We start from the raw sequence: 19681 nt of genomic DNA on the forward strand, positions 1-19681 counted from the left end.
CTAAATCACATACTTTATTTATTGCATTGTTGTTTGTGATTCCTGAGATTAATATGCTTAGTCTATTGATTTATAGCCAAGTATATAGTCTTTGGTTGATTGTTTTCATACTTGTGTATTCTCTGTCTGAGTATGCTTATTCTATTGATGTATAGAAAAGCAGTGAATAGCGGATAGCTAGTGAGTGAGAGTCACTGACAGAGGTGTCTGATGGTGACCGAGTGGTCACGGGCACATTGCACATTGTCAGAATAGGATTGGTCGATGGGCCAAGTCTTTGGCGGATGTGCCAAGACACTGGACGTTTGGTATATCGATGTGCTTAAGAGACGGAGAGGTCCTTATTGCTGACTAGTCGATATGGAGTAGACCAAAGTCCAGGAATAAGAACGTACCAACGTACACCACCGCGAACGGGATAGTTAGGTGGGGGACTTGTTACGTCTTATTCTGATCGGGATCTCTAGATGAGAGATGTGTCGAGTCTGAGGTGTTGAGTCAAGAGTTTGATTTGTCTTATGTTCGCAGATTACGATTCATGTGGTTAATTACAGTTTTATATCGATTCGTGTTTTCGGATTATGATGTATGTATTGATACATGTTTTATGCATGCTTTACGTTAGTTTATATGACTGCATGTATACATGGATTATACTGGGATTTATTCTCACCGGAGTTATCCGGCTGTTGTCTTGTTTGTATGTGTGCATGACAACAGGTGGAACAAGATCAGGGTCAAGACGAGGACGAGTGATGGCTAGTTTAGAGTGGAGATTCGGACCCAGAAGTAGATCGGTTTCATTACCTGACATGTAGTGGATGAATTTACGATTGTAATATTGCAGTTTTAATATCAATACATGAAATATAAATTTTCACATTAAGGTTTCTAGAGATGCATTTAATAATGTGAGAAATATTAATACTTTAATTACATCATAAGTCGTAAAGCCAGTGTTTGCAATAGGGCAAAAACTTATGTGAAAAGATATCACAGATAGTATTTTGTGAGGCAGATTTCTTATTTGGGTTATCCATGAAAAAATATTACTTTTAATTATGCTAATAATATTCCTTTTTATTGTGAATATCGGTAAGATTGACTTTTCTCATAGATAAATATTCGTGAGACCGTCTCACAAGATATCTACTCTTGCAATAACATATTTTAAGTATTTTTAATTTCAACATACAATTTTCAAAAAAAAAAAAATTGGCTAAAAACTTGAAAATACTAAACATAAACTCTTACAAACACACACATTATTTCTATTTACAATTATTGATTCTTAAAAAGTTTATCCTTTTCAACAAAGCAAGCAACGCGTTCGGTTCAATGGGAAACCAAAATTTTTTCTACATTTTTAATCTTATACCAAAGGCTTGTGATTTGTGTTTCAAGGGCTCGATATCAACATCCACCCAACTTTAATCGAATTGAATTTCGATTATAATCATATTTTTGTAATATATATACTGATCAAACCCTAATTCAGTATATCAAATTTTTTATGTTCATGTTTTCGACGAAATACGAACATCGCAATCCTGAATCACTGTCCTAGAAACTTGATCGTGATTATATGACAATCGTAAATAGAATTTTTATGAAGTTGTAAATTTATTTTTGATGTAATTTATTCAAAGAAGTAAGACAAGATATATTCAGATTTTGAATGATGCGATATTGAATCTTTGACAAGTTCGACTAAGATACATGAGAGATATCTCAAATGGAAGAAAATCACGAATTTCTTTTGCGGCAGTTATAAAATTAAAAAAAATGGGTTCCCAACGAGGGAGTTTGATTGAGAGATTGCAAAGACAAGTAGTGCTCATCAAGTGAAATTTACGAAATGTGTTTATCATAGAAATATCAATAAAAAGATGGAGATTTTTGTAATTTGAATAAGTTCTTGTATGATAACAATTAATATAATGTTATATCTGAGTATGACCCCATTGACGTAGGTCTTTTGATTGAAACACGTTGAAATCCTAGTGATCTTGTGTTCTTTATTTTATTGTCTATTTCTTTACCAACCAATCATAATGAATAAACTAATTGATATAGCAAGACAACACATTTCACAATATTTAAAATTAGCATGGTGAAGGCTAAATAATTCAAATTTGAAGGGTTCGAAATTCAAATTTAGATATCTCATATGAAATTTGAAGTCAATAATTTTTAAACACAAAACTCTTGTGTTATCGTTTTACAAAATAATTTTGTGATATGGATCTTCAACCAGACCAAACTCATGAAAAATTATTAATTTTTATGCCAAGAGAATTAATTTCCATGATATGTATATGTCGGTCGACTCATCATACATATATAGATTGGTGAGACCGTCTCTCGAAAGATTGGTTATTTTTAAAATGAATTATTAGCCTGAAGAAAACAATTTTTTTTTTTAAAATGAACAATTTTTTTTTTTTTTTTGAGTAATGCTATATGTACAACCAAATTCATACAACAATTTTACAACACAAAAAATTCAATACATAAATTCTATTTATCAAAATCTTACGATAAATTAAATACAAAATCTCACAAAATAATAACAAAATATCACGATATAATAGAAAAATATTACGATATAATTGTTGTAAATATCGTTGTACGTTATTTTGGTTGTACCTATAACATTATTTTATTTTATTTTATTTTATAAATCATGAAGCATTTTCTAAAGCTTATATAAATAAAAAGTAAACAAAAGCTTAAATTTCTCAAGATGATTTTCCAAGTGGCAACAGATGTAGTAACACCAAATTCATGGACCTTCCCAAGTACATCTTGATCGTTGATGAAGCTATAGATAATCGTGTGGTTCAAAAGGCATATACATTCCTCAAGTCAGTCAACCTTTTCCTTTGTGATACGATACACTGATGTGTCCCGTTTAAGTCAGCCTTACAGCTTCACCTTCGGAATGGCAAATTACCCCCTCAAATAATGTATTTTCTCACTCTTTTTTAAATTCTTTTCCAATTTCCCCTTTTCCTTTTATTTTTAATTTTCAAAATAGCTCTCGAGATGGCATAATGTGATCATCCCACACCAAATTCATATTATATAATATGTTAATATTGGAACTTGAATCTAACTCAACCTCAGAAGCTAGCTCAAAGGGGGGTGATTGTCCAAATCCATATATGTAACTCTCAAGTATTTTATCCAACCGATGTAGGACAATTAACACATCCTTCTCACGCCCAGGAATGAACATTTGGAGCGTGAAGTTTACAAATGACCCAACTATGAGCAGAACGAGTGACCCAACTATAGGAAGTCCAACAAATATTGATGGAACCTGGCTCTGATACAATGTTAAGATTGGAACTTGGACATAACTCAACGTCTCAACCCAAAAAACTAGCTCAAGAGGAGAGGATTGTTCAAATTCATATATACAACTCTCAAATATTTTATCCAATTAATATGAGCCAACTAACATAATATAATAAAAATAATATAGACATCAAATCTAAACCCAAGTGCATCCAATTTTGCCACTTCACACCCACACAATTCCTATATCTCATATCGAACACCCTTTCCATAATCTATGGCCGCATGCAGAATTCCCTTCCCAAATGGGCCCCACACAGATGTAAATTTTGTCCAACATCGAAATCTTCGAAGACTAATTCTCAGCCGTTGGATTGAAATCCAATCTTTGACCGTTGCCCGGTCAACCAGTCACCTTCTTCTGCCATTATATTCCCCCGCTTCTCCCTTTTACCTCCATGTCCCCCCACTCGCATTCTCTTCTCTCACGGTTTTTTATTCGTAAATCTTTTTATTTCTCATGATTTTCACAGTAAAAAATTCTTGAAATTTGATTGGGTTAATTTTTTTTTATTCGGTTTTTTTCGAGTTATGGGAGATGAATTGTTCGGATGGTCGAGGATTCACAACGGGGAAATGGAGATTCAGGAAGCTGCGGCTTCGGGGTTGAAGTCCATGGACCATTTGATTCGAGCAATTTCGAAGCAGAACCAGCAGATGGATTGCAGGGAGATTACTGATTCTTCGGTGTATGAGTTTCGGACAGTGATTTCTATGTTCAACAGGACCGGACACGCCCGGTTCCGCCGGGCCCCGGTTCATCCGGAGTTGACTCAGGCTACCTCGCCGCCGCAGAAGACCTTGGACCTGTTGTCCGGATCTCTTGAACCTTCTGCAGGGCTTGGTGGTTTTGTGAAGGAATCGGGTGAGGTGATGGATAAGGAGTGGTTCAGTCTATCGACTTCGGGGAACTCTTCTTCGACTTTGTTATCGTCGATCACCGGAGAGGGCAGCGTATCCAATGGAAAGGGAGGCGGATCGGCGGCGAGTTTACTGGGTTCCTCTACACCTGCTGTCTGCGTCGGGGAGCCCCCAGTCCCCGGCAAGGGGTCTCGAGAGCATAAGTTGCATAAGCATAAGCATAACCACTCCAGCAAGACCTCCGGTCCATCTCTCTGCCACTGCAAAATGAAGTACAATTCTCTCCATTTTCAGTCTGAAACTGATTGGAATTCACTTTCACTCGCAATTAATTTAACAGAATATGGGTACTTTTTTCAGGAAATCTCGGGTGAAGAAAACCATTAGAGTGCCTGCAATCAGCTCAAAGATTGCAGATATTCCAGCGGACGAGTATTCTTGGAGAAAGTACGGCCAGAAGCCGATCAAGAATTCGCCATACCCACGGTAATAATCACCTGCACCACCATAGCTTCCACTAAATTCCAAGAAATTTTCAAAACAAAAGAAAAAAACTTGGGTCGAATCCAATTATGTAAACTTGTTGGTCGGAATCTTTCAGGGGTTACTACAAATGCAGCACAGTGAGAGGTTGCCCGGCAAAGAAACATGTGGAGAAGGCGAACGACGATCCGGCGATGCTCATCGTGACTTACGCGGGGGAGCACCTGCACGCGGCGCAGGAGAACACTGCTTCCTCTCAGGCTCAGATAACTGTGGTTGTGGTTGAGTCGTCTACAACGTGAGAGTGGAAGGGGGAGGGTAAAGTTAGCAATTTCAAGGTAGTTAGAGGGGGGATAGGAAAGAGGTTGGTGGGGGGTTTTTTGTAAATTTGCTAGGTGTAGAGAACTGATATCCTAGAAAAAGTGTTGAATTTCGTAGATTAAAACATTTGGGTTGATTGTTTTCTTACTTTGTATTCTTTTTATTATTAATTTTTGAAGAAATATATATATTGGATTGGATTCCACCAACTTTGTGGGAATAATTATAATATAAGAGAAAGTCAAAAAAGGTGGGCATATTGAGACGAACATTTTATAAAATTTCTCATTCAAACATGACACCAAGTCTTGCTTTATTCAAATATTTTAACAGCTTATTTTAGAAATAAGACATCACAACTTATAAGCAATTAAAATTCATTAAATATAAGAACTTATAAATTGTTTTTAGTAAATTTAGCCAATATATTGGAGGTAAACCAAAAAAAACCATATAATTTTAAAAAAACAACCATATAATTTTAAACGACCGCATTTTAGAGGATTAAAAGTTCATTAGAAGAATGTTTGATACAACTACATAGAACTGGTTGAATTTGAATACAATGATTTATATTTAAAAAAAAATCGAGAAATAATTTTCAAATGATTCAAGATACGAAAATAGAACGAAATCTGTGAAATCAAAAAATATCCTAACACATTGAATTTAAAGCACGACTTTAAACCATTTGATATCAAAGACTTCCATCTACTAATGTGCTTGGCATGGATTTGGAATGAGGTACATCAAATTGAATGAATTCAATTCCGTGCTCCAAATTTATTGTGCTTATTTGTGGTTTTGAATTCTTTAGATTTCAAATCATCCTAGTTTAGTTTTTTTAAAAAAAATAAAAATTATCGTAAACCACTAGTTCTCCAAAAATAGTAAACAATTTGATTAAACTATTACTCAAAAATAGTGTATGGACATAAACATAAGCCCCAAGAAATAACCCGAAAGAAACAAGAAAATAGAACCGACGTGAGACTATTTCTTTTCAACATTGGATCTTCAAAATCAATGAACTTTCCTCTGTCTTGTGTTTTACGGCACCCGCATCCAAAAAAAAAAAAAAAACAAAGAAGAAAAGGGAAAACAAGAGGCATCCTTTCGCTGCTCCGAGCTGCAGGGAGAGTTGAAACCAAAAGAAGAATTTAGGTGCAACGGGAAATATAAGTAAATAATCAAGTCAGGACAGGAGTGAGGATCCAATAATTCATACCACTGATCTTTTCACCAAGACCCAAAACTAGCGTTCACATTTTTTTATTAACTAAACCACTCGAGCAATTTAAGAATGCAGTTGCATACCTAAATAAGCTGTGATATAGTGCATAAGATCAGCTGCTTCCTTTCTGCTTGAGCGTGATCTTGTCACCTAAGCTGAGAGCTATTCCCTGAGTCTTGCTCCTTATCCTAATATACCCACCTAGTTTGCCATCTGCTTGTTTCTCAATGCTCACATTCACCAATGCATCTTCTCCAAAAACACTCTTTGCATACAAGTTAGCGGCGAGGAATCCACATTTACCTTCCAAAGCAGATCTAGAAATATAGATGTAAAAGCGAAATGAAAGAGAATTAATTACATACTACAAATTTTGTTCAAGCAAATGAGACAAAAACAAGGTAATAAAAGTCAGCTCGTAAGGATGGACCTATGTATGAGGTTATTGCTCATATAATATATTAAGGATAGACCTATGTATGAGGTTATTGCTCATATAATATATAACAGATATCTAGCATAAATTATGTTAAACAAAATGTGACAATGAAATTAAGTTTGTCAATCACGTAGTGATTCTGATAAAAACAAACGGAACAAAAACCAACATTCAGAATCCAAAACAAACCATTATATCCATACAAGCATTTAGCACTTGAACCCCACATGAACCGAATAAAAAGTGAACAAAGTAAAAATAGGAAAAGACAAGTGACTTACGGAGCTGCAAGGCATTTCATGTTGGTGGAAGTGATGATATGGTCAAGGAATTCTTTCTCATCTTGAATTGCAGTGTTGACAGCTACCTGTGATGAGATACTTTAAGCGTAGGCACGCAAATCAATCAAACAATCGCAGCATGAAGAATTAATAAAAGAAAAGGCCATAGCGGAATCTTAACTATCAGAATTTGGTCAAATTGGATCAACTAAAAAGGGGAGAGGGAGGATCACAAAGCTAATACCATAAGCAGTGATACTCGGTTGCAACTCTGCCATCCAATCTGAGAGCAATCCTTACCACTATTATTTCTTTGAAACAACCATGAGAATCAATCTAACTAACTTAAGAAAGATTGCACGTCCGTTATAGTATGCAATTAAAAAATATCGCAACTACAATGGAACTAACAGGAATAGTTAAAAAGCATTTGGCGGTCATCAGATATTTAAAGAACTAGTAACCATATGCATAAACATTAAATTTAGATATAAAATATAATTTTATCAACATTGGATTTTTGTAAAATATAATTATCTTCAAATAATTTATCTATCTTATTTTCTCATTAAAATAAGGCTATTGAAATAAGAATCTTATGTATTCTAGAAATCAAAGTTAGTTACTACGAGTCTCTCAATCAATAATATATAATCATGTACACATAGATCTTGGATTTCCTCACATGCTGTTATAGAATTGTATAAAGTTAGCCAAAACTTTTAAACACCAATAAAAGATTCAGTTGATTGCAACATAAAAGAGCTGGATAGGCTCTCAAAGTGATACCGATGATATTGTACCTTGTTCTCCCACTCAAATTCTGCCCACATGGTTCTGAAAGCAGCTTCACTACAAACTGCCGGAGAGATGTAGTCCATAATGTCAATATGAATGTCATTTAGGACAATAACATTCCGCTCAAGCACATTGGAAGTCTCATAAACTATGTTCCCAAAAATTACTCCAGTTTCAGTAGAAGAAACCTTGATGTTAGCTTTGATTTGTTTGCTAGATTCAGGTGCAAGAGTGTAATTTTGTGGTCGCTCGACCAGTTTAAGATCACCCATTGTTGCCAGCTCTAAACATAGATTCTGCAGTGTCTCCTTTGTTCTATTCATAACTGTTACATCCAAGACAATATCATACTGATGTACAGTCACATATGCTTCCGCATACACAGGGTCACTAAATCCAGTTAGCTGAAGAATGCGGTTCAACTTATTTGTATCATTTGTGTCCTTCACAAATTCCCCTGTAGCACGCTTCAAATCATCTTGAACCTCATCTTCTATCTCTACAATGCTCATACCCTGGAAAGTATGATAAGAACAAAGATCATAGTGCTGAAAGCCTGAATCACATGATAACAACTACAACAAGAGACGCAAAACACATTATGTTTATAAGTATAAAATGCCAGTATATTCAATAACAGAAACTCCATAACAAAAGCCTCCTAAACAGACATGTAACTTCTGAAGATCATAAGATCTATCACCATTCATGCTGGATGCTGCAGATGATATTGAAAACTTTATGTCTTGGCAAGTTTGGCCGAATACTTGAAAGGTTCATTGTGGAAGAAACAAATTATTCCATTCTTGTCAAACAGAACTATTACAGAAAAGATTATTTCAAAGAGACCCACAGAAGAACAAGTTTAACAAACAGGAGGAAATAAAGAAGCATGAAATACTCAAATCAGATGTAAAATGCTCACCTTCCGGCATGAAATACTGAAATCAGATGTAAAATGCTAACCTTCCGGCTTTTCAAGTGGTAGAAGTCAATAAGATCATCGGGTTGCGAATGAGAAATCTGGGTCTTTGCTTTAATTTCCAACATCTCATGCCATTGCTTATCTGAGAGCATCTTAACAAAGCTCTCATGGCACGATTTCAACCAAATCTCCCTGATACCATCATCAGTATTACAAAGCAATTTTATGCAAAGAGAAATCCTGTCATAAGAATCATTGTCAATAGGATGAGGAAGAACCGAAGATTGCCCCAGTTGAAGCATTGAGACCATGATTAGTAATGTTTTGCTTGATGCTCTATTCACTTCAATTTTGGATGATTGAACCTCTTCCAGCCTTAAAATTAGCTTTGTTAATGTGCAAGCAACAACTGCCCCAAGGAAAAAGTCACCAGTCAAAAGAAGGGATCTCAGGTTTCTAGTAGACAGAGACCCTTGAACCACAGTTGGAGGGGAGAAAACCGTTTCTGAAGCAGCACTTTGGGTAGCATAAGTTCCATCGGCAAGGATAGCAGGCCTTTTAGATGAGACAGTAATTGAGCTTGCCTGCTGCGACTTCTTTGAAGAATCATCAGTTACTTCATTTTCTTCAGAAATTGAGAAAAAGGGCAGGTCTCCAAGGCATTGCTGGATGGTCGCAATGCCACTCTCAGTTTCAGAGAGAGAGAGACAATATTCTCCGATGATCCAAAGGGCACAAGAGAAGACTCGTGCAGCACGTATCTGATAGAAAGTGTCAAGCAATCTTGATACAATTGATACCCTTAACTTTGCACTGGTTTCAATTATTTCTCTAACAAAAACAATCACGTCCATAGCAGACGCAACATTGCTATCTCCCAAGAAATCCATCAACAGATGGACAACTGTGCTGGCCACTTCAGGGAACTTTATTGCGCAAGAATGTATGGCTTGAATGAGCATTTGACGGTACTCAACACCCTTTTCAAGATCCCCTCCTTGAGTCTTCATGACTTCCTTTTTCAAAATGAGGACGACCTCATTCACATTTCGAGGTGTAATCAATTCAAGAACGATATCAAGTGCCTTTCTTTGAATATCAAGGTTAGGGCTCGATAGTGCCCTGAGAACATCCATTATCATATCAACCATAATGTCCCGGTGTGAAGTTTTCAGCTCATTAAGCCGATCAAGAACGATAAGCTTTACATTGTAGTCACTCTGCGACATAAGAAGCTGGCAATATGTATTAGCCGCAGCCCGAATTGCTGTTGGCGCAGACGACAACGATACAAGAGTCCCGGCACATTCATAAATAACCGCAGCGGAAGGGGCATTCAAAAGTGAGATTATGATTTTTATATACTTCCCTTTTTCTGCTTTATTAGTTCTACAAACTTTCCGAATCAACTCCAAGACAACCATCTGTAGCAGCTCTCCCCAGTCAGAAACTCTATCAACATTAGTCAAGAGGTAATTAATTGCTCGATCCTGCGCGCAATTAAAAAGCATCAAGAATGCATTCCGTTTTGCTGAAGGATCTTGCTCTGACATGAGAATCTTCTCGATCGTCTCAGGTGCGTCGACCAAGTGCTGCTCGCCTTGTGGGAGTTTATAAATCGACATTATGGCAAGTATAGCATTTCGCCTGACATAAGGGTGACGATGTTCCAAATTCGAGAGTATGGACGGGATCAAAGGCTCAAAAATCTCAACCTCATTCAACCTACAGAGGAACCTCAAAGTCACCCCACGAATGTACTCATTGGGGTGCTGCAGATTATTCCTCAAATTCTGACAAATCAAAATCATCTCGGGTAAAACGCGGCCCTTCACATCCGTTTTCTCGATGATTTCTAGGTAAAACAATAAGAGTTTCTGAACGGTGTGATCATCACAGGGCAACACATATCGAACAATGGTGATGAACAATTGAGGTAGGGTTTCACCATTAAGCAACAGCATAATAGCTTTCTTCATTGCTTCAATTTTCGCAGGCACGTCATTACTTTCAAGTGCCTCCTTTATCTCGTTGGCAAGAGCGGACGCCCCTTTATCGAAATGAACTAACAATGAGCACGATTTTTCCATTTCACTGCTCCCCTATTTCTTCACCCTTTAATCAAATAATGCAAATCAATCACACGTTGCGTAAAAATCGAAAATTTAAATTCACAAAAACTGAAAACAAATCACGAGTAAACACCACACGGGAAATTATCTTCAGCACTCAATGATCACCAAACGCAACGAAATCAAAATAAAAATCCTAAAATTTCCGATACGACTAGATCCAGCAATAAAATGAGTAGATGTCAAAGATACGATTGTTGAATTCATCACTTCCTGGCCAGTAATTAATTCAGATTTGGAAGCCAACATAGCCATTCAAGTGATTAAAATTCAGATCCAACGCCAAGAAATCTCACCTGAGGAGTTGAATAACAATCGCGCAGAAACCGAACGTTGATTTTAGATCTGTCAGTGTTGGGAGTGAATTAATGAAGCGTTCGTGGACATCGATCGATCGCCAAATCTTAGCCGTTGGATCCTAACACATCGTGTAAAAAAAATCAACTAAAATATATGTTGTAAATAACATATAATGAAAACTCTTTTCGGAGATTATTATACAAACGATGAATAGGGATGCATGTTCATTCTACCTTCCCTTTTGGTTTTGTGTTTTGAGCAGGTCTCTTGTCAGATGATCTCACAAATTTTTATCTCGAGTCTAACTATATCGATATTCACAATAAAAAACAATACTTTTAACATAAAAAGTAATATTTTTTTATAGATGACCCAAATAAGATACTCGTATCACAAAATACGATCCGTGACATCGTCTCACACAAGTTTTTGCCTTATGTTTTTTTGGTTTTCCGATATCCAAATTATTTTATTTCAATTCAATCACGAATTTAGTTGTTATTTTAAAACAATTATAAATACACAATTGTTCTTAAAAAATAGAAAATTTCTTCTAAAATATTTATAAATTTGGAAGAAATGGAAAACAAGATATTCATTTATTTAAGTTTATGCATATTTTTTATTTAGTACAACTAAAACAAACTAGGTTTTTCTGTTATTTCGGTTATTTTTTCTTGAAAACCAAACTTAAAAGCCAATTCTTAAATAGTTAAAACCGAAACCAGTCAGTGAACCAAAACAACCAAAATTTCCGGTTCAATTGATTTTATTCGATTTTAATCTCCTGTTCAATCAAAACAGCTCAAATTTTGCGCGTAACCTTCAAAATTTTAGGTGTAAACTGCTTTACAAGATCACTAATTTTTTACAAATTTTAGACTCAAAACTCACAAGTTTCTTACAAACATGTATCAATAACTTAATCGATCCATTAAACTAATTTGATCATAGAAAATGAAAGTTGATTGTGATTTTAATCAATTTAATCAGTTATTTGAACAAGAATCACCATCCATTATAAAATTGTGAAATTGGGTTCAAGATTTTGGTCATGGAAAAAGAAACATCCGCAAACAAAACAAAATCAAGAATCGAGCTATGTAATCCAGCTAAAAAAAACCATAATTGCCAAATTCACTTGCAAGCTAGAAACTATGTGTCAATCTTCTCCATTTGTTCCTGTTCAATCTCATTACCGCAGTCAGACGGAGGCAGCCTCTGCAATAAAATAGCACAACAATCAAATAGAAAGCTCTTTGGGGCATTTTATCGAACAGGTCGTGTGACAACTAAAAAAAAACCGTGAAAAAGAGTTTCTGAGAGACGAGAGGCATACCAGATCAGGCTTGTAGATATTATGAACTACGGAAGCGCCGCAAAGGAGCGAAACAACGACGACAGCGCACGACCATGCAAACGACGGTGTTCCTGTCGGTTGTTTCCCACCAAATCTGCGATCCATCTCAATAGCAGTGAATATAAAATATAAATGATATTAGGTTGAACTAGGATGAGATGATTTGATTTAAATAGAGATGATTTGATTTGGGAAGAGGTTTGAAGTTTGAACAATAAATTTGAAACGACACACATTTTGTGTGTTTTTGTAATTCATCACAATCATCGTTACAACTATTAATTTACAGAGTGACGTATTTAAAATACATCAGACATAAAATTAATCCAAACAATCAAATGAAAATAAAATTTATGTATTTAAAATACATGGTTTCAAATCTTTCTATCTAAGCACATTATCAGTGTAATTGAGACTTTAAAATTAACACATAACTTATAATGATCACTTGAATCAAGTCTTTCAATCCAAATACAATCTTAACATTGACGTAGTTGTAACTTTAAAGTTAAAATAGAACTTAAAATGATCACTCGAGTCAAAACTTAAATAAATGACTTAGAAACAAGTTAACCCACAAATGTTAGGTCTCAAGTTCAATTTTCTACTTCCTTGAAAGTAGTCATATTAAATAACTTAGAAACTAGTGGAAAGACAAATGTTCGGCCTACACATTTGAAATAAATTTTACGAAAAAGGCGAGCGACGACCCAAAATAATAATATTTTAATGAATTAATTAATTTATAAAATAAAAAACTTAACAAATAACTACTAGCATAAATTAAAGTAACTTTTCGTTGACGCTGATCGACTTGTTTGGATTGAGAAAACTTTATATTAAGTTAAATAATTTCAATATAATTATAATTGTATTTGATTTCAAATACAGATAATACGAGTATTATATGAAATATTTCGTCAAATCAAATTAATTCGTCACAATCAAATTCATCAATTGAAGTGTAATAGCGACCAAATATCGTGAGTTCGTGCATAATCAAAGTTAGGCCAAACTAATTAAAAGAAATTAAATGATTATTAACTTTGTTAATGGGGATACGTACAAATTAGGTTGATGTCTGAACATTAATCCTTCTTCACTCGGCATTACTAACTAGCTCGTGTTACTCAAAATTTTCATAACAAGTATGAGAACAAATTAATAGTAAAAACTGGGACAAAATTGAACTCGATCAAATTTAAATATGTTTTACCCGAATCACAAAAAAAAAAAGTAAGGGTTTCGAGTTCAAATCAGATACAAAAAACGAAATATACAAAAAACGAAATGATGTTGTCAAAAAAAAAAAAAAACGAAATGATAGAAATCGAATACACAAATAGTTGTGTGACATGTCGACAATATATATATATATATATATATATATATATATATATATATATATATATATATATATATATAAAATTTTTGGGTACATATAATAATAACACAGAGTACATACAGTAAATGAAAGTTGACAAGGATCAAGTATCATGGAATGAATTTTTTGTTAAAATGTGATGTAATTAAAGATTTTGGATGTAATTTGTGAATACATAAAAATAAAATGCAATTAATGAAAGTTGACTAACCAAAAATAATAATAATAATAAAATAAAAAATAGTTGACTAAGGTCTAAAAATCATTATAAGTTTTGTAAAAAATTGTTTTATTGTACATATAGGGGAGTTTTATTCTTTAAAAAGTATTTTTCAGGACTTTTGACGAGATAAAAAATTGGTATAATCTATTATGGCCATATATATTTTTTTAAAATAATATAGATAAGGTATAAAATAATTTAAAATCTAGAGATGAAATAGAAAAATATAAATATTTATAATTATAATTTTACAAGAAATTATTAACCCTACAGAATCTAAACATGATCATCTAGCAGGGAATAATTTTCTCATTTAATAATTAAGAATCTTAATTGCTTCTGTACCTCAATCAATCACTCATTCATGTCAACAATCACTGCATCGTTAGTGGCAGAATAAGCACTAATGGAATTTATATATATTTTATTTTTATTTAAAAAAAACAGAATTTAAATCTAATTCTTAGGGGAATTTATTAGGTCGAAACCATTAGCATATAAAATGAAAAAGTTAGGCATTGATAATTAATTAATAGATCTATCTATATTTTTTCATATTATAATAGTTTGAAACTTTTTTTATTTTAAAAAAATACCTAAATTAAATTCAAAATTTCCATTTAATTTTTGAATAAAAATCGGAGCATCCTCCTCTAAATTCCAGGATCAAAAGTTGTTCGATCATGAGCACCATGGCATATACTATAATTTACCAAGAAAATTCTGCCCGAAGTTGATTTCAGCATGTACATTCCAAATTGCAACTTTTTTGGCTTTCTTTTAGTAGAATAAGTCTCATGTGAGACCGTCTCACGGATCTTAATATGTGAGACGGGTCAACCCTACCCATATTCACAATAAAAAGTAATACTCTTAGCATAAAAAGTAATACTTTTTCATAGATGACCCAAATAAGAGATCCGTCTCACACATATGACCCATGAGACCGTCTCACACAAATTTTTGCCCTTTTGGTATCCGGGTTTTGTTGTTTTATGTAGTTTTATGATGAATCTAATTAGAGCACGCTAAAAGTGAAGTAAAAATAAGAAAATAGATAAATTTAATATGTTTCAGCCAATCGTTAAATCTTCTTGTTTTTTGTGCATGTATCACTCGTTTTCAAATCCGCGACACCAGAAATCCCTTCAAAAAAATTATCTTTGTTATATATATATTCAAATTCCTTGCAAGAAATGTTATTGATTCCTCATCCATCTGAATCTTGAACAACCTAGTAAAATTCCCTCGTGGTGTATTTTCCATATTGTCTCACCCATACCTTTAAGAAGTAGGGTTTTATTTTATTTTTAATTTTTTATGCATGTGAGATGCCTATGCAGCTATGCTCCTTTTCCTATATATTTCGACCCATTAACCTAAATTACACCACATTCAACTAAACACAATAACACACACTGTGTGTGTGAAAAAAATACAATTTTTTTCCTTCATAAAAACTAGTGAAATGGAATGGAAAGATTGGTACGTAGACATAATAATTGTGCCATCGGGTTTCATGATTTTCATGAGTTATCACCTATGGCTTTGGCATAGGGTCCGATCCCAACCTCTCACCACCATCATCGGCAGAAATGCCCGTGGCCGACGATTTTGGGTCTCCGCCATCATGAAGGTACTCGCAATATTGTTATATATACATATATGCGCTTATATAGTTATATATACTTATATCAAATGTGGTGAGATCGAGTTGAATCACCAAGAATTTTAATTTTTGTTCCACCATTGTCCACGGAGGTACATGGTGAGTTTACTGGTGGTACACAAGATAATTTAATTTTACATGCATTATTGGTACCAAATGTTAGAATATTGACATATACACTTTTTAATAGTTGTACGATGTATTTTTTTATACGCCCCCGTAATTCAAGCCGAGAAAGTGTTGGTAGGGATAGTCGAACTCCCAATCACTTATAAAAAATTTGCCATCTTCCACCAACTCGAACACTCATTGGAGGTGTTCTACGTACAATGTATATTTATATCTATTCGAAGTTGTCTCTCAACCGTGTTAATTCACAAAAATTGACTTTGATTTAAGAAACTGATTGAAGGAAATTTATAGATATAGTGGAACATGCAAAGTTGCAGTAATACGCCAATACTTAAAGATATCTATCTATTTATGAATATGAACAACGCATATATTTCTTATATACGTTTTTTGTTTGCTAACTTTGGACAATTTTTTTAAATAAAATATTGGTGAAAATTTTGTGAAAAAACAAGTCGGGAAATTAAAATTTTCGATCTAATTTCAAAGATAATTTAAAGTTGGATATATGGTTTTATTATTGTTATTACATTAATATCAATTTCATCCGTTCTTTCACACAAAATATGAAGTTTAATTTATCATAAATTTCTTAAAATAATATTCCAAAAGAAAGTGGAGAAAAGTGTTTATTTATTCTCAAATGCGCCATGCGTGTAAAAGGGATTTAGGTAACGAATCTTTGTTGCAAAATCCCATTTTGACTTTGGTTTCACGCATATCCGCCCCATTTTGTAACCTCAATCCAAATTCCTTTGTAGCACATACAGCATCTAGAAGTTGATTTCTGCCCAACTATATATATATTTTATCAATAATATAAAACTAAATGTTGTTGAGTTTGATTTCCTCGACCAACATTTTTTCGGACGAGTCTAGTACACATGATTTGTCCAACACAATTTACCTGGCTAACATTGTTTGCGGGTTGCAGTTGCATTAACTCAGGGTTTACCTCAATGCGTTTCGAATGATAGCAGTCGCTGGTTCTATCGTAAAAAATAAAATTAAATAAAACTAAATTAAAAGTTTTTGGAGAAAATAAAATTTAACTATTAAATTTACTATTTTCAATAAAAAAAGAACAAATATATAAAGTTATGAATTTTTTTCCCACAAGAAGTTGGCATAAATTTCTCATAATATATTTGTAGGACAATGACAAGAAGAACATACTGGCCATCCAAACCCTCCGCAACGCGATCATGGGGTCTACACTAATGGCCACCACATCCATCCTGCTCTGCGCGGGACTCGCCGCCTTCCTCAGCAGCACATACAGCATCAAGAAACCGCTGAACGACACGGTCTACGGAGCCCACAGCGAGTTCATGTTGTCGCTCAAATTCGTGACGATGCTACTCGTCTTCCTCTTCTCATTTGTGTCTCACTCGCTCTCGATTCGGTTCATGAATCAGGTGAACTTCCTCGTCAACTGCCCCTGTTCTGAAGATAGACTGGGCCAAACTACGATGCAAGAGTACGTGTCCGAGCTGCTGGAGAGGGGTTTTTGGCTGACCGCGGTGGGAAACAGGCTGTTCTACGCGGCTGTGCCGCTTCTGTTGTGGATTTTTGGTCCCCTGTTGGTTTTTCTATGTTATGTAGTGGTAGTCATTGTTCTTTATAAATTGGATTTTGTTTTCGTCGAGGATAGTAAAGTGGAGGGTGAAATAGCGGTGTAAGAAAATTAACCATTTAGGCAGAATAATAAACTTTGTTCTATTCCTTTAAAATTTTAAGGTCAAGGATTGTATTGATTGCCTAAACCACAATTAAAAATTATGATACGGTACTCTCTCTATATATATATATTAGTGCATCGACGCACGCGTTGTGTGCTTGTATATAATTTTTTTTTATAATTCATTTTATTTACATTTTAAATGAGGATCAAAATGTAATTATAAGAAATAGCGAGGGACTACAACGTAATTTTGTTATATAAATTAAAAAATAAAATAACAATAAAAGAATAAAAAAATGGCTTCAATGACAATTGAACATATAAACTAATCCCAAAAAAACAATAACTCTATCCACTAAACCACATATAACTTGCATTAAAATTTTAACATTTTATTAATATATATGATTACTAAAACAGACAATGACACCAAAGTTAGTTACCCTAAGTGTCTCAAACTTAATAAAGTAGTATAGATATATAAAATAATATGAAATAACAAAAATATTTGTGAGACGGTCTCATGAGTCAATTTTGAAGAAGAATGTCTTATTTGAGTCATCCATGAAAATTATTATTGTTTATACAAAAAAAATATTAATTATTTTGTAAATATGAACATAATTAAATCATCCTACGGATAAAACATTTCACAAAATACCTATTAACATGAAATAACCTTTTGAAATGAATTATTTGAGCTCAATATTGTCATAAATTTTCAAATCATATATAAAAATAATTTTTTCTATTACAGCTGTGAAACAATAATTTATACGATATGATAATTACTCATGAGAGTGGAGGGTCTACAACCATCATTGGCCATTTTCGGCTATTTCTCGTTGGATTACAAAACCTCGCAATCATAAACATTGTGTATATATATCTATGGTAAGGTGAAGGGTTCTTCATTAATTTAATTTCAATATAATAGTTTCCAAATGAAGCTATAATTTCCAATTATTTAAGTCACTTTTTCCAACGACAAAAAAGATTATCTAAAAAAAGTACTCTAAGCACAGAAAACAAAAACATTTAATATTTTAAAAAATATATATAATTTACAATAATTCAGATGCGTTTAATCTATTCTATATATATATATATATATATATATATATATATATATATATATATATATATATATATATATATATATAAAAATCATGATCTGTTAAAAAAACTGGATCTGCATGCATTGAAAAAATATATATTGTTGTATTATATGGATCTGTATGTACATATTTTATAATATACATATAAAAATATTTTATAATATACATATAAAAAATAAATGTATGTATATAGCAAAAATAAAACTTTTATTTATAAATTTTTGTGTAAAATACAATATCTGAATTCAATTTTTTTTTCTTTTACAAATAAAAATTTTTATGGGGAAGATTTAGCGGACAAAACAAAAAATTGAACAAGATAGCAGAACAAAAAGCTTATTTCCCTTGCCATAATTTTCTACATATTTCTTCTCGTAATTTCTACCCTCTTATCATTTAAGTATTTTTTTTTATCGTCACTAATTTTTTTTTTCCAAATTTCTAAAATTTATTATAATAAATAAATATATGTTCTAACGCTAGTATATATCATAATATCAACTTACTGACAAACACCAACCAGTTGAATTCTTAAATAGACAGCCATCAAAACGAAGATTAAATATTTGTGCTCGTTTGTGTGTTTCCTCCCCGAAACATTAAATTAATCGAAATAACATATTTATTTTAAATACGTATAATCATTAAATAATGATTGTGAAATTGAATTTATGGAGATCGTAATAAGGTAATATTGAAAGTGATTAAAGAAATGAATAAAAAAGTTGGAAATGAACTCATTACATGAGAAATATTCGTTTTTTTTTTTTTGGGTTCGTCCACGATATTGTGCCCAATCTTCTTTTAATTGTTCATAGCATGTGATTCTACTTGGAATTTTCTTTTAACACGTCAAACTAACAAAAATTCAAGCCAATAAAAAATTATCGTCGAGTGATAAAAAAAAAATGAAAGATGTGGGCGTAAACAAAACAATTTGAGAATTTTTCTTGATTTGGAATGCTATTTTTTTT

The 19681-nt window shown here is 33.2% G+C and overlaps 4 protein-coding genes across 4 annotated transcripts; 2 read left to right on the forward strand and 2 right to left on the reverse strand.

The window, feature by feature from the left end:
• The first annotated feature begins 3748 nt into the window (after positions 1–3748).
• On the forward strand, positions 3749–5076 carry LOC140815159 (probable WRKY transcription factor 11). Its single transcript, XM_073174273.1, has 3 exons — positions 3749–4496; positions 4585–4710; positions 4826–5076. The coding sequence occupies exons 1-3, from the start codon at positions 3895–3897 to the stop codon at positions 5007–5009; spliced, it is 912 nt and encodes a 303-aa protein (XP_073030374.1). The 5' UTR covers positions 3749–3894; the 3' UTR covers positions 5010–5076.
• Positions 5077–5919: 843 nt separating this feature from the next.
• On the reverse strand, positions 5920–11288 carry LOC140813478 (coatomer subunit beta-1-like). Its single transcript, XM_073171960.1, has 6 exons — positions 11134–11288; positions 8747–10820; positions 7786–8295; positions 6983–7068; positions 6346–6579; positions 5920–6157 (listed from the first exon to the last, which is right to left on the reverse strand). The coding sequence occupies exons 2-5, from the start codon at positions 10793–10795 to the stop codon at positions 6375–6377; spliced, it is 2850 nt and encodes a 949-aa protein (XP_073028061.1). The 5' UTR covers positions 10796–10820; positions 11134–11288; the 3' UTR covers positions 5920–6157; positions 6346–6374.
• Positions 11289–12130: 842 nt separating this feature from the next.
• On the reverse strand, positions 12131–12668 carry LOC140814818 (uncharacterized). The gene is made up of 2 exons (XM_073173911.1): positions 12477–12668; positions 12131–12358 (listed from the first exon to the last, which is right to left on the reverse strand). The coding sequence occupies exons 1-2, from the start codon at positions 12600–12602 to the stop codon at positions 12293–12295; spliced, it is 192 nt and encodes a 63-aa protein (XP_073030012.1). The 5' UTR covers positions 12603–12668; the 3' UTR covers positions 12131–12292.
• A 2809-nt stretch (positions 12669–15477) lies between these two features.
• On the forward strand, positions 15478–17627 carry LOC140814339 (uncharacterized). The gene is made up of 2 exons (XM_073173289.1): positions 15478–15740; positions 17060–17627. Exons 1-2 carry the CDS (start codon positions 15573–15575, stop codon positions 17585–17587), a joined length of 696 nt encoding a protein of 231 aa, XP_073029390.1. The 5' UTR covers positions 15478–15572; the 3' UTR covers positions 17588–17627.
• Positions 17628–19681: the final 2054 nt, after the last annotated feature.

The sequence above is a fragment of the Primulina eburnea genome, chromosome 15, assembly GCF_022965805.1.
Source record: "Primulina eburnea isolate SZY01 chromosome 15, ASM2296580v1, whole genome shotgun sequence".
Classification (NCBI taxonomy): domain Eukaryota; kingdom Viridiplantae; phylum Streptophyta; class Magnoliopsida; order Lamiales; family Gesneriaceae; genus Primulina; species Primulina eburnea.

What these genes read in the sequence shown, in the direction of transcription:
- LOC140814339 (XM_073173289.1), top strand. Translation starts at nt 15,573, where the DNA reads ATGGAATGGAAAGATTGGTACGTAGACATAATAATTGTGCCATCGGGT. An exon ending in GGGTCTCCGCCATCATGAAG is followed by an intron (nt 15,741 to 17,059) that starts GTACTCGCAATA and finishes ATATATTTGTAG; the next exon opens with GACAATGACAAGAAGAACAT.
- LOC140814818 (XM_073173911.1), bottom strand. Translation starts at nt 12,602, where the DNA reads ATGGATCGCAGATTTGGTGGGAAACAACCGACAGGAACACCGTCGTTT. An exon ending in ATATCTACAAGCCTGATCTG is followed by an intron (nt 12,359 to 12,476) that starts GTATGCCTCTCG and finishes ATTTTATTGCAG; the next exon opens with AGGCTGCCTCCGTCTGACTG.
- LOC140815159 (XM_073174273.1), top strand. Translation starts at nt 3,895, where the DNA reads ATGGGAGATGAATTGTTCGGATGGTCGAGGATTCACAACGGGGAAATG. An exon ending in CTCTGCCACTGCAAAATGAA is followed by an intron (nt 4,497 to 4,584) that starts GTACAATTCTCT and finishes TACTTTTTTCAG; the next exon opens with GAAATCTCGGGTGAAGAAAA. An exon ending in AAGAATTCGCCATACCCACG is followed by an intron (nt 4,711 to 4,825) that starts GTAATAATCACC and finishes GGAATCTTTCAG; the next exon opens with GGGTTACTACAAATGCAGCA.
- LOC140813478 (XM_073171960.1), bottom strand. Translation starts at nt 10,795, where the DNA reads ATGGAAAAATCGTGCTCATTGTTAGTTCATTTCGATAAAGGGGCGTCC. An exon ending in ACCACTTGAAAAGCCGGAAG is followed by an intron (nt 8,296 to 8,746) that starts GTTAGCATTTTA and finishes CATACTTTCCAG; the next exon opens with GGTATGAGCATTGTAGAGAT. An exon ending in ATGAAATGCCTTGCAGCTCC is followed by an intron (nt 6,580 to 6,982) that starts GTAAGTCACTTG and finishes CTATATTTCTAG; the next exon opens with ATCTGCTTTGGAAGGTAAAT.